Source organism: Trachurus japonicus, chromosome 8 (assembly GCF_045865225.1).
Source record: "Trachurus japonicus isolate A0001 chromosome 8, Traja_1.0".
Taxonomy (NCBI): Eukaryota; Metazoa; Chordata; class Actinopteri; order Carangiformes; family Carangidae; genus Trachurus; species Trachurus japonicus.
The window spans coordinates 28,875,585-28,891,522 of NC_140914.1; the positions used below are offsets into that span (position 1 = coordinate 28,875,585).

The 15,938-nt window shown below is 40.8% G+C and overlaps 1 protein-coding gene across 1 annotated transcript; it reads right to left on the reverse strand.

Moving 5' to 3' along the window:
- Positions 1–456: 456 nt before the first annotated feature.
- Positions 457–13,086, reverse strand: rogdi (rogdi atypical leucine zipper). The gene is made up of 10 exons (XM_085785118.1): positions 12,710–13,086; positions 9,165–9,236; positions 7,904–7,986; positions 7,133–7,187; positions 6,953–7,033; positions 5,162–5,356; positions 4,129–4,242; positions 3,988–4,037; positions 2,294–2,420; positions 457–1,426 (listed from the first exon to the last, which is right to left on the reverse strand). Exons 1-10 carry the CDS (start codon positions 12,782–12,784, stop codon positions 1,385–1,387), a joined length of 894 nt encoding a protein of 297 aa, XP_085641244.1. The 5' UTR covers positions 12,785–13,086; the 3' UTR covers positions 457–1,384.
- Positions 13,087–15,938: the final 2,852 nt, after the last annotated feature.

Consider the following 15,938-nt stretch of genomic DNA (forward strand, 5'->3'; position numbering starts at 1 on the left):
AGGCGAGAAAGTAGCCGTTTAGATCAGCAGTGTGTCGTTAATTTGTCTAAATACCAGCTGTTTACAATTTTGTTCGGACAAATTCGGCGCTACTCAAGCTAGCCGTTGTGACCAACGCACTTCTGGTTACTTTCACAAAATAAAACACCCGTTGCCCTTTACATACAGAAAACCATGATGATAGAATTTGTGCTTTTACTTTGAAATAGGAAGCTAACCTACCCTCGATGTAGCTAGCTTGAACCAAAATAAACCGTCTTTGCTTGAACCCTCCGTTTTGACCGATCTCATCCCGTTACCGGCATTTGACCGCTCAAGATGCATGAGGCAAGACACGATGTGTGAGGCAAGACATGAAAAAAAAAAATGTAGCGTATCCCTTTAAGACAGATTTCTCTTTATTAGTAACCACAGGGAGAATACAAACCATTAAGCAGAGAGCAGACTCTTAACGTGTGCAGCTTATTTCAGAATATTTTATTGCACAGATAAATAATTTCCACATTTTATATAACGGGCAGCTTTTCAAAATAGAATAACACTTACTGGAATTAAGCCATTTGTTCATGATTGGATTAGTGTTTACAGAGAATAAACAATGTGCAAAATATGGAAAATAAATATGATCACAGAACAGACAATCAAAAAATGACACCAACAGACACATTAGCTCAACAGCTCCACACATCCAGGTGGTGACACACAGGGAAGCTTCACAGTTTTCATGCAGACACAGAAGGCAAACACTTCCCAGGATGTTGAACTGTTGCTTCCAGTGGGAAACGACACTGATTGCGTTGCGTACTGATCTTTAACCACGTCCATGAATAAAGAAGAAGTTGAGTTATGAGCTGACAGTATTGAAAGCTGTTGTAACTTTGGCAGAAGGTTTAGTTTGTGTGGTTCCCTATCACTCAGGGTGAGATGCCGATTTCAACTATGCAAACATCTCCTATGTGAATGAAACATGAGCTCCTAACGCCTCCAACCCTGAGAACACAACACACAGTAACGTTTCACACGACTACACAGCTAACATGAAGCCTCTGGATGAGAACCAGTTAATACTCAGTAACTATCAAGTTTGTCGAGTGTAAAAAATAAAATAAAATAATATTTCTAATGATAAATCAACAACAATCACATTCACTCTCTCAGAGGTTCATGTCAGTGAGATGCTACACTTACAGAAGGAATGTTAATCAGGTGGGCTAACACAACCGGGAATGGCAAATATTAATATCTGTCAGCTTCTGATTGGCTCCTTGGCCTCTTCTTGCAACAGCTCGGACTAGATGACAAATACATATATAAAAAAATAAAAACCTTCCCAGGATGTCCCTTACATTTGCATGGTTAGTCTGGAGGATGGACTGGAGTTAGATCAGAAAGGTCTGTAGTTCCAGAAACTGGAAAAGACAGATATCTGCAAAGGACAGAGAAAACAGGAGCAGATGATGATCTATCCAAACAGCAAAGGCTAAAAAAACACCTGCATGCAAATTAAGAGAGCAAAGAGGACGTGGTGGAACACAGTTCAGACAAGTCAATTTAAGGCTTTAAAATAACCTTAAAATCCTACTTTTAATAGCAGAGAGAAAAGAGCATTGCAATAATCCAGTCTTGAAGATAGAAGAAGAGTGTGGAGAACAATCTCAGCATTACAGAGAGATAAAACAGGGAGGATGTTAGCTGTTCTGCAGGTGAAGAAATGCTGAGACACTGAGAAACTAATCGTACTTTTCTCTCCAGCAGATCTGGCAAGTGTAGTGCTTTTCAAACATATTCTAAATCAGAGGGAGAGAAAAAGGCCTAACAGCCCGACAGCTTCCATTTGAATTTTAAGATCCATTTAGCTACTCGTTTTAAAAAAAACGCAGTCATGGTCTTACACTGACACTTCCGTAGTGGTGCGTAGTAGGGCTGGGACGATATGCTTTTCTCCCAATTCGATTCTCCTACGATTTTTTGGGTGCCGATTCGATTTAAATTGCGATTCTACGATATTGCTGATTTTCTCGATTTTTAGTCTGCATGTTTAACACCAGTGAAACAGTTGAATGATTATGATTGTCTAGACTCTACAGACTATTCCAGGAAACACATTCCGTAAAAAAAAAAATCGATTTAAAAATCGTCAAGAAAAATATTGCGATACTTATGTGAATCGATTTTTTCTCCCACCCCAAGTGCGTAGTGTTCCTTTTTATTTCAGCTCTGGCCTGTGTGAAAAGTGTCCTACTAATAAACAGATGGAAGATTGTTTAGTGAGTGTTGTGTGAAGATGACCCACCTTGTCCTTGAGCTGCTGACAGAGCTGCAGGGAGATGGTGAAGAACACCAGCGTGTCGTTGAGCCACGGCACCACACACTCCACCTTGTGAACATGGCTCACCTCAAAGCGGTTGTTGTTGAGCTCACTGGAAGGGAAGTGCACCATGTAAAGGGGACATTAAAGATATACTTCACCTCCAAAATGTAATCATATATTAAAGGGATAGTTCACCCTAGAATGATATTTCGCTCATTATCTACTCACCCTCATGTTGACTAAGGGCTGGAAGAATTTTCAGAGTCCACCGTCCCTTCTCTGAGTTACAGGGGGTCTCGGCGTAGCAGTGCATTTCAATGCCACGGTAGCAAAGGGACACCGGAGCTCTTCGTAAAAAAACACACACAAAAAAACATCCAAATACCTCCATGATGCTCGTATGTAATGTCCGTCTTGTGCTGAAGCCCCAAATTGCGTAATTGTCCCGAAAAAAATTAAATAAGTCTATATTTGAAGCTTGTTTGTAGCGGAAGCTTCTCGAAGCTCCTCTTCCTGGTCTGTCCAAATCTCGCGTGATTCGCAGTAACCGCACTGACGCCGGCGCAAATCACGCGAGATTTGGACGGACCAGGAAGAGGAGCTTCGAGAAGCTTCCGCTACAAACAAGCTTAAAATATAGACTTATTTAATTTTTTTCGGGACAATTACGCAATTTGGGGCTTCAGCACAAGACGGACATTACATACGAGCATCATGGAGGTATTTGGATGTTTTTTTGTGTATGTTTTTTTACGAAGAGCTCTGGTGTCCCTTTGCAACCGTTGCATTGAAATGCACTGCTACGCCAAGACCCCCTGTAACTCAGAGAAGGGACGGTGGACTCTGACACTTCTTCCAGCCCTTAGTCAACATGAGGGTGAGTAGATAATGAGCGAAATATCATTCTAGGGTGAACTATCCCTTTAAAGGGATAGTTCAACATTTTGGCAAATTGGCCCATTGCCATTATCCCTATAGTCGTAGCAGTAGGTTCGTTACCTTTAATTGTCGGTGCAAGCTATTTTTAGAATGGCAGAGCAGAGCCGTGAGCTGCTCAGAGCTACACTATGGAGGCTAATGGGATTTCTTGGTTTCCCTCATCAAACTCATCAAATAAACAACAACTCCAAAACGCTCTGGTGGACAAGTTGTGACCTGCACATTCACCACGCTATGAGATAATAACGGAACGTTACGAAACAGAGTTGTTTTAGAAGTAAATTCATGCTGATGCGCGTTGCCTTCAGGGACAGTTTTTCAGCAAGCAGTCTCTGTATTTACCTTGAAAACGGCTCTGTCTCGTAACGTTCCATTATTATCTCATAGCGTGGTGAATGTGCAGGTCACAACTTGTCCACCAGTGCGTTTTGAGTTTTTGGATTGTGTATTTGATGAGTTTGATGAGGGAAACCAAGAAATCCCATTAGCCTCCATAGCGTAGTTCTCGCGGTTGCGCTCACTGCTATGACTATAGCGATTATGACAATGGGCCAATTTGCCAAAATGTTGAACTATCCCTTTAACAATTTTTCCCAATTGTTGCTTATTTCAAGATGTATTTATCTACATTTATATATTTATTGATAGGATTTATAGGATCCATAGGACATGGTTTGTGTTGTTAGCTCTAACTTGTTCACGTATACATGAGCTCAAGAGAAGGAAGCAGGGCTTACAACATGGCTCCAGGGTTATGCAACACTGAACCTCCAGCTGGCTTGAAGTTCTGTAAAGATGAGAGAGAAAACAGCCATGTCAGTCACACAGCGCTGTGTGCAGCCTCATGTGTAGTGATGCAGGACATCACGGGTTCAAACCTTGGTGGTGTTGGGGGGCAGCACATGGAGCTGGTAGACAGTCAGACACAGCTTGCTTAAGTTGATGTAAAAGTTCACCATCACATCTCCAGGCATGGGAGGAGAGAACATTTTCTGGCAGGGAACATAGAGACAGAGAGGAACATCAAACAAGTACCAGAGACCAGAGACCGATACAAATCTTAATAGAAAAAATGAGTTGTAATTATGATAGTTTAGGCTGAAATCACTGTTTTCCATAAGGAGGGTGGAGTATCAATGTTGTACATGAACTTAAAGGAGACATATTATGCCCCTTTTCCACAAATTAAAATAGTCCCCAGGTGTCTTAAAGACATGTCTGTGACATGCTTTGGCCAAAATACCCCAAGGATCAAACATCACAGCAAATGAACCACTGCTTGCCCCATCCCTTCTACTGGTACCAGGTAGGGGTGGGATTATGCAAATTCAAAAACTAGTTATATCATTGGAAGAGAATTGAGGGAACAGCTCGTAAAACCACGTGGATTTTAACCTAGAGGGCCTGAAAATAAATTACAGATGTTTTTGTCAATTCTCACATTTTGGGGGCCGGAAGGCAAGACAAACACCTAAATATATGTTAAAGAGCCTTCAAAAACTGATATTTCCATAATATGTCCCCTTTAACATCAACTGAACTCATGTGGATTGAGAAATAAAACCACTGTGGAGTTTTAAATCCAGAAAAACTGCAGCTCCTCAATTTTTTTCCAGATATTTACGCTTGCAGTCTGGCCTGGTCAAAGGGCAAAAACGTATCACAGCAACTGGCTGAAGTCAAATTGTAGTGTCTGGCGTATGTGTCTATGTCTGTTCCTGTTCCAGAAAATAAAAACTGAGATCTGTTTCTGTTTCTATGTTTGCATTCTTCAACAACCAGGAATTATGTTTGCAAGATCATAACTGAAATACAGCAAGATAATTCATCTTCACTATCAGATTAAATGAGAGCGTCTTCTTCTCCTTAGTGTGTAGTGAGAGTGGAATGTGTGTTGCTGCTGGCCTGTACCATCAGACCGCTGGTGGCCAGCTCCGGCAGCGTCATGGAGGCCGGGGTGGTGAGACGGTTTCGTGCTCGCGTCAGCTGGAGCATCACTGCATCCATGAGCTTATTGACCTCAGCCCCCGTCTTGAAGTGGTAGCTTTCATCATGACTGTTGAGCAGCTGCAGAGCCTGGTTCACATGGTTCCTGGCATCCTGGATCTGAGGGAGGAGCGGACATAGGAACGTCATTTCCATACAATAAGCAACATTCCCCTGTGAAAGGTCTTCTGTGTGACTTTCTTCAGCCATTGTTGTGTTCACAAAACGGTCATTATACATTCTGCGAGCTTCTGGTTCTTCAGATTAGAGGCTACACTGACTAAAGAGATGAGGTGGCTAGCATGTTAGCATGCTAACTTCAGTCATAGAACAGAAAGCGTTGTCTTCCACCTCTGGAGACAGCAGTTAGTGAGTAAAGGAGTGCTCAACTTATAATGTCTTTTTCTAATGTGCAAGTAAGTAAGTTTCCACATGTAACTCATTAAATCACTTCTTTCTTCTGGGACATGTGGTGACTTTTGTCTATGTGTCTGTCCGTTTCTTGGGAAATAAGGTTTTGAATCGTGATATCAGCCATGTTGTAATAAGACACTTAACAACTCAGGTAAACTTAAGGCAGTGGTTCCCAACCCTTTCTGGCTCATGACCAGATCAGTTATTTTTATATGCTGCATTTTATTTGAACTCGATTTCAATTCGAGAAAGTGAAAGTATAGAATACAGTTGTTTAGGATTGTGTGTGGTGTTTTTAATCATATTTTTAAAAAGAATAATAATTAGTTTAAAAAATATTTTTATCAGTATTTTTTTAAAATCAATTACTGGACATTTCAGGCGACCCCACATGGGGTCCTGACCCCAAGGTTGAAAAACACTGACTTAAGGATAGAGGAGATGGAATTAGAAAGAATATATGAAAATACCTTTTTAGGAGTAATTATAGACCACAAATTCAGTTGGAAACCACAGGTGAATCAAGTCAGATCCAAAATTTCCAGAAGCCTCGGTGTGATGAACAAAGTCAAGCCCCTTCTAAACTTCAGATCTATGAACCTCCTTTACTGCACCTTGATTCTGCCATATTTAACTTACTGTGTTGAGATATGGGGTAATGCCTGCAAAACTACGCTACAGACAGTATGCACAGTACAAAAGAATAGTAAATAATGTTGGTTTTTATGATCATACCAATTAATTATTCATAAGGTCATAAGCACTTAAATTCATGGACTTGGTAGACCAGAAAACAGCGTTAGTCATGTACAAATCCAGAAATAACCTACTTCCATCCATACATACAATCCATGTTCAGAGAAAGAGAGGGGGGTTACGCCCTCAGAAACAAACTAAATTGGAAACAGCCCGTCTACAATACAGTTATGAAAAGCAGGTGCATTTCTGTTTGTGGCGTGAACGAAGTTATTGAATGCATTACCTGACGAACTAAGTAAGAATGTGCTAATATTTTTTTTTTTAAAAGGTACAAAGACATGATGATAGATAAATACAGACTTTCTCCTGGGTGACCAAACAATGGAGAACATTGAGTATTATAATTATGTTCTAATGTTTGAACATTAACTAAGCACTCACCTGGAGGTACAGGATTTCATGCAGCACATGACTGGCTCATTGCATAACTGCATGAATAAGCAGATGCACAGCAGTTCCTCCTAACGTGCTGCTGGGTGTGTGCATATTTGCTGTCTGTCACTGCTGAGTGCACAAAGAAGTGGAAGAGAAATCACACTCTACCTGCTGCAGCTTCCACTGCTTGTCCTCTCTGAACTGAAAGTGCAGCACCTGGCTACTCTTTGCAACCTTCAGGTTTATGTCCTGTTAAAAAAAGTACAAAACATTAACAGAGGACAGTATTACCTTCAATCAAAGATCCATTTGAATATGAAACACAAAAACCCTTTAAGTCCAACTCACAGCCTGGATCAGAGCCTCTCCCTGCAGAGTCAGAACCCCCTTGACCTGATCCATGCTGCAAAACAACAAATCACATTGCTGCCATGTTACTTTAACAGGACACAACAGGAAAGGCACATTGTAGCAAAGATGGTGAGGGAGGTCAGTCTCCAAGCATCTGACATTTAAAGGAGAAATCCGGTCGGAGATATTTTGGACATTACCACGGCACTGCTCCACCGTTTATTTTTGTAAAGAAATCATCACAACAAGGAAAAAGTGTTTGTTTCTGTGGCGGCGAGAGCAGGCTCTCTGTGATCGGATAGTAATGTCTTTCCAGGATGTTTCAGAGTTCGGCTATCTGAGGTGAGTGACTACATGCAAAAAAAAAGTTTATACTGTTTATACTGTACACTATATGAGTTCAGTGGTGTGTCATAAGGATTCCAGTCATGTACCATAGATATTTGATTGTTTTTTCAGTGTTTGTTGTGGTTGAAAGAATTGCCCCCATACTTTAGCGTTGTCGCTATCCCTAGCGCCGTCTAGCCATGGTGTAACTCTGGTTTGCCTGCATCAATTTTAGTCGCGTTTTTTGCTCCCCCCAACACTGGGTGACCATCAGGACAACGACTTAGGGGTCAAAAATGCCGAAATTCTCCTTTAACCACCACTTTCCCACAGAAGTCATCTTACACACATTTCAAACATATTTCATTATCCACCACTGTATCTGTTCAGTAACTGTCCGTCAGATGAAAAACTGGAAAAGTTGTAGATATGAAGTATTACGTTGAGCTGCCGAGGATGAAGTTCTCCTGTTTGAGCTGACTCTCCAGGCCCGGGGTGGCCATTGAGAAACGCCTGGACGCCTCCTGTTGACAACAGAGCAAGCTGTCACCATGACGATTAAACTTCATCACACAGACAATAGAAAGACAAGAGAAAAATAACACTAGACAGGAGAATCATTATAATAACCTGTAGTAGTAGTAGTAGTAGTAGCAGTAGTAGGAAGCACTGCCTTTGGCTGAGGTGTAGTACAGCTGTTCTTTGTTCTGTCTCTAATTTCCTTACATCCACAACACCTAGTTGTCTATCTCTGACTGATGAAGCCTTTTCCATGTGTTTTGTGAGTTAGACATAGAGGTAGAAGTTTTAGGCTGTCTTTACACGACAGGCCTTGAAGCCCAATTCTGATGTGTTGCCTGTATCAGATTTTTTTGACTAGATCTATTTACATCAGTGTTTTTCAACCTTGGGGTCGGGACCCCACATGGGGTCGCCTCAAATCCAAATGGGGTTGCCTGAAATTTTCTAGTAATTGATAAAAAAATACTCATAAAACATTTTTTTTAACTAATTATTATTCTTTTTAAAATTAAAAACATCTGATATGCACGTGATCGCGGGGTCGCCAAAATTTTGTGATGTCAAAATAGGGTCATGAGTCAAAAAAGGTTGGGAACCACTGATTTACATGTTCTATCAGAAGTGACCTATATCTGATATCTGCATTTACACCTGCTTTGCATGAGTGAAGGAAATAAGCTGGTGAACCTTTTTAAAGACGGGAGATTTATTAGGTCACGTTCTAATTCCATAATAATTATAAAGGAAGGTGAGTCTGGTGCTCAGAGTTTATATCCAACACGTCACTGTTTACAAAGTGAACATCTCTTCTGTCCTTACAAAATAAAGTTAGTGAAGTGGCTGCATGGAGCCGACCTGTTGTGAGCTGAGCAGTGACCGGTGGAATGGCCTTTTAAAATTGTGGCAAGGATTTCACCACGTTGGGCCATGAGTATGGCTGGATACATTAAATCTTAATGTTTTGGTTTTTTAAAGTATATTTTTTGGGCTTTTTATTGCCTTTAATTGGTAGCACAGTGGAGAGAGAGACAGGAAATGGGGAGGCAGAGAGGGGGAATGACAAGCAGGAAAGGGCTGCCTGATGCGGGATTCGAACCGGGGCCGCCTGCAGTGAGGACTGTAGCCTCAACATGGGGCGGCAGCTCTACCAAGTGAGCCAAACGCCGCCCGAAATGTTTACCTTCAAAACATCCTGGAGCTGCTTTAGGACAGCATGCACTTCTTCTTTCAGCAGCCAGTTGAATTCCTCCTCCTATCAAACAGATACAACAAAGGTGTGACTTCAAATACCAAACCAAATGTACAGAGGATTCTCTGGTGGAGGTGTCAGAGGAGATGAACACCATGTGTTCATTACACTCTCAGTCTCGATTTGAAAGCTGTTTGACAAGACAGAGGTGTGAGATGATTAGACTGTGGAACATCCTAACTCAACTGCCAGAGGAGAGGTTAACAAAAGTATATTTAACTGGAACAAAGTGCATAACCATCCATGGATCAGAGAGGTGTCTTCATTTTTTTATGTACTTTTATGAATAATTTGCAGTGTAATCTAAAGGTGGTTAAACAATCACTGTTACATCAACAACAATGGAAGGTGGCTATTTGGAAAAAACCAAAGCTAAGAAATTATGTTCAGAGTAAAAATGAGTATTCCACTGAATCCTATGTTTCATTTAATTTAAAGAAAGGACAGAGGTCCCTCTGTGCTCAACTAAGAGCGGGTGTTTTACCCTTGGCAGTTAAGGTAGGTAGGTATAATGGTATCCCCGAAGAAGAGCCACTGTGTGTACTTTGTGGCCTTGGAGTTGTGGAGGATGAATTTCATTTTGTGTTTCATTGTCCACTTTATCATGGTTTAAGAAATGTTCTTTGAAAAAATCCAAGAAAAGAATCCTGATTTGTTGTGGATCTCTGAATGTTCTATGTTATGTTGGTTGGCAGTTGCGCAGGAGAATTCTGTATTCTTAATTCACTTTTTGGGAATATTAATTGTATTTCCTTGCTATGACTGTCTTGGATATTATTATTAGGCCTATGTGATTCACGTGAGTGTCTTGTAAGCCCGTGGGGGCTGGGCACCTTGTTGTGCAGAACGCTTTAATAAAATTTTTACTTTACTTACTTACTTTTGCAAAAGAGATCTTGGATCTCAATGTGACCTGGTTAAATAAAGGTTATAATAACTTACTACTCTGTCTTTTCAGTGCTTGTAATCTGTAACTCACACTTTCAGTCATGTGCTGCCATCATTTGGACTTTGCACCTCACTTTATTCTAAAGGTTTACACACGGTTAATAGGTACAAGTATAACACAACAGTCCTGTAGTAAATGATGCTACTCCAATGCTCAGCTAGCTCATACTAGCAACACAAAAATGACCAGCGCCGTAAAAGGTTTGCATATCAATTGTTAATAAAAAAAATTGATACAGTGCTCTTGAATATCAATACAGTATGGTGAAATTAAATATTGATATTTCAGTCTATCAATATTTTCTTACACCCTTAATATGGAGTATGTTCTAGTTTCTAGTGTTAGTTTGGATTTTCTGAAAAAGTGGCAGCCGCACAAGGGTGGACAAAATGTTGTAGGGTTTTTTTTGTCCTCAAATAAACTTAAATAAGTCAAAGGTAGACTAATGCACCATGGGTTGGTGGTGAAAGTGAAAGCAATAAAATACAGCAAAATTAAATAAGATAAAATAATCTAAAAGTGTCATCACACTACTGGGTATTAAAAGCCATCCTAAACAGGTTTTTAGCCTGGATTTGAAGAGGCCCAGGTCAGAAATAAGACATTTCGGTGGGGAGCTTGTTCCAGAGCCTGGGAGCAGCAACAGAGAAGGCTCGGTCACCCCATTGTTTGTATTTTGACCTGGGCACTTCCAGCAAAAGTTGATTGGTTGACCTCAGAGCTCTACCAAGATCACGGACAGTTAAAAGCTCAGATAAATACGATGGGGCAAGGCCGTTAAAAGCTTTAAAAACAAACATTAAAAGTTTAAAATCAATTCTATAAAGGACAGGAAGCCAATGAAGGGAGTTAAGAACAGGAGTGATGTGCACATGTCTGTTAATGTTGGTTAAGTACACTGAGTTTTCACAATTGTATGAGTATCTCAAGCTTGCACAGGCAATTCATTGTCTTAATCCAAATAACTTTGTTTTATGATTAAATATTCATTTCATGCTGCATTGCCACTGGAAAATACTAAGAACAAAGCAAAGGTGAAGCATAATACATCTTATACGTTAAGAGTGACCAGTGGAATCTGTAAGAAGAGCTTGCCAGGCTTGTATGATATCCAAAATGTATTATTTCAATAAAGTCTATATTGTTATAGATACTGCATTGTGCTGCAGTATTTTATGTTTTTATGTTCCAAGTTTTATTTGGTACAGTAAGTAAGGCAGTAAAAAGGGTTGGACGCATGGCCGCGTGTGGAAAAAAGAAAAGATTCCTTATTATGGAAAATATTCTGTGTGGTTAGAAATACTGCTGTACAGTGGAACACTTGTCCAGGCCTGGTTCCAGTGTCCTTCTGTGGACACCCAAAATAGGTCTGGACTGGTCTGGGACTAAACAACATCTGATCATGACAACTTGGCTCTGTACTGACCAGAGCACTAATCAATTATCCAAGGATATGATCAAAAGATTAATTTATCCATAATACAGTCTAAATCAGTTACAGTCCCAGCTGCAGGAAAATATCTTTCCAGTTGACTACTTTAATATGTTTTCATGGACTGAAAATCATCAGTCTTCAAAGGCTGGGAATCTGTCTCATCCCAGAGACAGTGACATCACTGCAGCATCAGATCTGCAGTTCATCTGTTCATATCAGCAGCCACATGGAGCTGAGCTGCAGCTGGCTGCCTAGTGCCTATCAATTAACTGGTCAGCGTCACTGTCACTTCCTAGTGTTATCAGCTGTGACCACACACCAGGAATAACGGCGTTACTTTTTTCAGCTACGGTAATCAAAAAGTTACTGTTCCCCCAGCCAGTTATAATGCTGTTACCGTTACTGACAGTAAAATGCGCCGTTATTTGACTCAAGAAGTCCTGGCACAAAATGATAACAACCCTTAACGCCTACACGTTTTTTTCAGTCCATCAACCAGTCGGAAAAAGCTATCTAGAACTAACCAACTCACTCACTCAGTATCAGGCTCCGCGACATGAAAGTTAGGGTTATGGTCAGGGGGGGCGAGTCCAAGAAATTTGACATAGGAATTGAGCATTAAAAAAAATCTGGGAAAAAAAAAGTAACGCAATACTTTTCCGGGCGATTCGTTTTTTGTGTAGTAATGCAGAAACTAACTCTGTTTTACTTATTGGAGAAAGTAACTAGTACTATAACTAATTACTTTTTCAAAGTAACGTGCCCAACACTGCCACACATACACACGCACGCACACCCACCCACACACACACAGGCCCACTGACAACATCATAACAGAGTAACTGACAGGGCCAGCCTGGCAGCACCTGCACACCGGGATGGAGCTGTGTCTGTCGCCTAACGGCAGCAGCTCCACACGCTCCACATCCTCCTCCACCCAGCTCCAGCTGCACTCTTTAAAATATGTACCACAGATATGAAAAACATATGTGACGTTAACCGACGGGTCAGTGAGGGAAGCAGCTAGCCGCGGAGCCGCTGCCTTCCCCTGCCCCGGTGCTGGCGGTGCAGCAGACGCGGTCGCAGGCTCACCAGCACGGCTCTCTCCACCTGGCTGGCAGCGGACATCTTGGGCAGCTCGGACAGAGACCTCTGTGGGTTCAGCATGGTGTGCAGGGAACAGAAGCAGAGCCGCGACAGGAACCGTAGGAAACACTGTCCTCTCCTCGGGAATCGAGATGAAGGTGTCTCAGTATTTACTAGCTTAGCGGAAGATATGCTGCCTTCAGGGACCGTCGGAAATATTACAAGCCTCCAAACGAACGATTCATTTCAGCGTTAAATACAAAAACACTAAAGAGCTATTACATCATGCGACGAGCTGCTGACGTGTAAAATAGTCTTTCGACGCAAATATAAAGTAAGTTGTGTATTTTCCAGCTGTGTGTGGTTTCGCGTTTAATTTAAAGCTTTCATTGAGAAGCGCGCGCAGCCTGATGTCTGTTTGACACAAAAACCGTCTGCTCTCTGCAACGTGGAGGGGAGGGGGGGCTCCCTCCCTCATATGAAATATATTGCGCTGATAGAAACATGTAGGCCTAGCACCTAATTTCAACCAAACCAACACGAAGTGAATTAGTTTAGATATTTACGAGTGGCTCTGAACGCACCATTAGGCTGGTCACACATTCACTATTAAACGTAGCCCCGCCCACTCGTTCTTCAGAGGCCTTTTAATGGGAATAAAACTTCCGCCCAGCGTCACACAGGCGAGCGGGGATGCGCTGCGCTCAGGTGACATGGAAAATATTACGACAGTGTAAGCATCTGCTAAATCTTAACTTTTTAATCCTTTATTCATTGCTACTTTTTCCTGTTAATTTACAACTTTGTACTCTAATAGCCTAATACAACTATTCTTTATGTTTCATATTATTTTCCACAATGTGGCCCTGTTACCTATAGCCTATTATTATCATTAGATTAGATCATCCACCCATTTGGATAGAAAATTAGATGTAGATTCAAATGTTGCTGGTAAAGAAGATTCATCCATCACTGAAAAATTCCTCTTTCTCTCTTAAATTCTTAAATTTAGTTGAAAAGAATACTCTTTGATAATTACTATCGGTGTTTAAAAGCTACTGTATAATTGTGTTTGGTGTTTTTAATGTTTCTTTTCAGCAACAACCAATGGATTAGAAGCTAGGAGCCACAGAGGTCAAAAAGTGGAGAAACTGATCCACATGGTTTTTGAGTGTCACATAATAAAGATATTATCAAATCGCCATTAACTACCATCAGTCACAAAACATGCACGGTGTCAGTAATCAGGAAAGGATTTATTAAACAGCACAAAAGTCTTGATATTTCCACATGTACACAAAATCATATGTCCCCAAAACCAAAGTTACAGCCTCCTTCCTTTAATGGGATCCAAGTCATTGTCATTTAAATGTTATAAGACAGATTATATAAGCCACATATCAATAAACCATTTACACTTGAACTGACCAATCTACAGTATTAAGACACAAAGATGTTAGACAGTTGCTCTGTGGCGTCAAAACAAAGAGAAATTGTTTTCATTAATCCCAGTTATTGTAGATATAAAAGAAACTCTACTCAACCTAATATGCTATTTACATCTGTCTTCTAAAAACACTTGTTTAAATGTGGTGTGTAGCCTTAAGTAAAAACTGAAACGTTTGTTTGGCAGAAAAGGTGATGATGGATTCTTAACATGCAACTAAATCAGTCTGTTTTATGGTCAACTAATTAACATTCAGTGAGATCAGAACTGTAAAAGAACAACAACACAAGCAGTTACAGGTTTGGGTCTGATGGTGCACGCTCTTGTGTTTATATCGCTCAGTCTCAACCCCAGACATTGACGGTGGGGGTTGAGCACTGACATGCTACTTCTTGAGACACATTTGTATCAGTTTAATTAAAAAGAATTACCAGGAAAGAAAAAAAAAGTATATTTGTCATCATGACTCGTGTCTGCATGAACATTAGCACTGATGTGAATTTGGCCAAAGCTGACAGACATGGGATAAGGTCAGCCCGCAGTATGCTAACACCGACACATAGCTACTAACTCACTCTGTGGACATCAGCAGGTTTTAGTGGTAAAGTGAAAAGTGCTTCAACAGGCACCACATTAAAGCTGTCTTGTTTCATTTGTGCTTCTCTCTGGCCTTTGACAAGCCCTGTTTGAAGGTCTGGATCAACAGAGGGACTGAGCACAGCAGTGCCATGTCTCTTTTCCATACATGAGGCACGTTATTATCACGTGCGCACTTGTTTAGGGCAGATTTTAGGCCACCTAGTAGAGGTTGTCACAGGTCAAAACTTTAGCCCCCATCCTAAATGGCCCCCTACAAAAAAAATTGCATGATATGCATTGTGAACTCAAGAAAACCCATTAAAGGAATAGTTCACCAAAAAATGAAATTCATTAGTGACTCACCCTCATGCTGATGAATACTTTGGAGTACTTTTTTATTCCTCAAAGTGCATCTGGAGACCCAGGAGGCCGGTTCGTAGTCCAACAAAAACTTTGTATGTGAAAAATAGCGCCTGACACAAAAACGTCCATAAAACTACACAAAGACCATTTAATATTCCTCCATACTGCTCGTCCACTGCAATCCCAAGTGTCCTGAAGGGATATAGTCCAGAGTTTACTCAAAACTACACCATTTAGGACATTTTTACAGCCTAAACAGTCCTGTATTGAATCTCTGGACTATATCCCTTCAGGACACTTGGATTGCAGTGGACGAGCAGTGTGGAGGAATATTAAATTGTTTTTGTGTAGTTTTATGGACGTTTTTGTGTCAGGCCCTATTACTCTCATATGAACTTTTCGTTGGACTATGAACCGGCCTCCCGGGACTCTAGATGCACTTTGAGGGATAAAAAACTACTCGGGAGAATTCATCAGCATGAGGGTGAGTCCATGACTGAATTTCATTTTTTGGTGAACTATTCCTTTAAAGCAGGCAGGTGGATAATCACACATGATCCAGAACATGTGGTTCCAGCGTGAATAAACATTACTGTCATGATTCTTGTGTCTGAGTCGCTCAGATCCACAGACCTGAGACCTTCTGAGACGTTAACACCATCCTGCCAGACCAGATTAGACTCATGATGCACAGTATGGCATCAACAAGAGTGTTAAAAAACGTGATCAAATATATTAAATAAATACTTTTCACTTTTCAGCAACATATAATATTTTAAATCAATTCAAATCATCATGACTGGGTGAACATCTGAATGACCTTGACCTGACCTCTGGTAGCTGTGC

Bases quoted from the DNA above. Each gene is read 5' to 3' on its own strand.
- rogdi (XM_085785118.1), bottom strand. From the start codon at position 12,784: ATGCTGAACCCACAGAGGTCTCTGTCCGAGCTGCCCAAGATGTCCGCT. The intron at 9,237-12,709 runs GTGAGCCTGCGA...TCTGTTTGATAG, and splicing joins AGGTGGAGAGAGCCGTGCTG to GAGGAGGAATTCAACTGGCT. The intron at 7,034-7,132 runs GTGAGTTGGACT...TTTTTTTAACAG, and splicing joins GAGAGGCTCTGATCCAGGCT to GACATAAACCTGAAGGTTGC.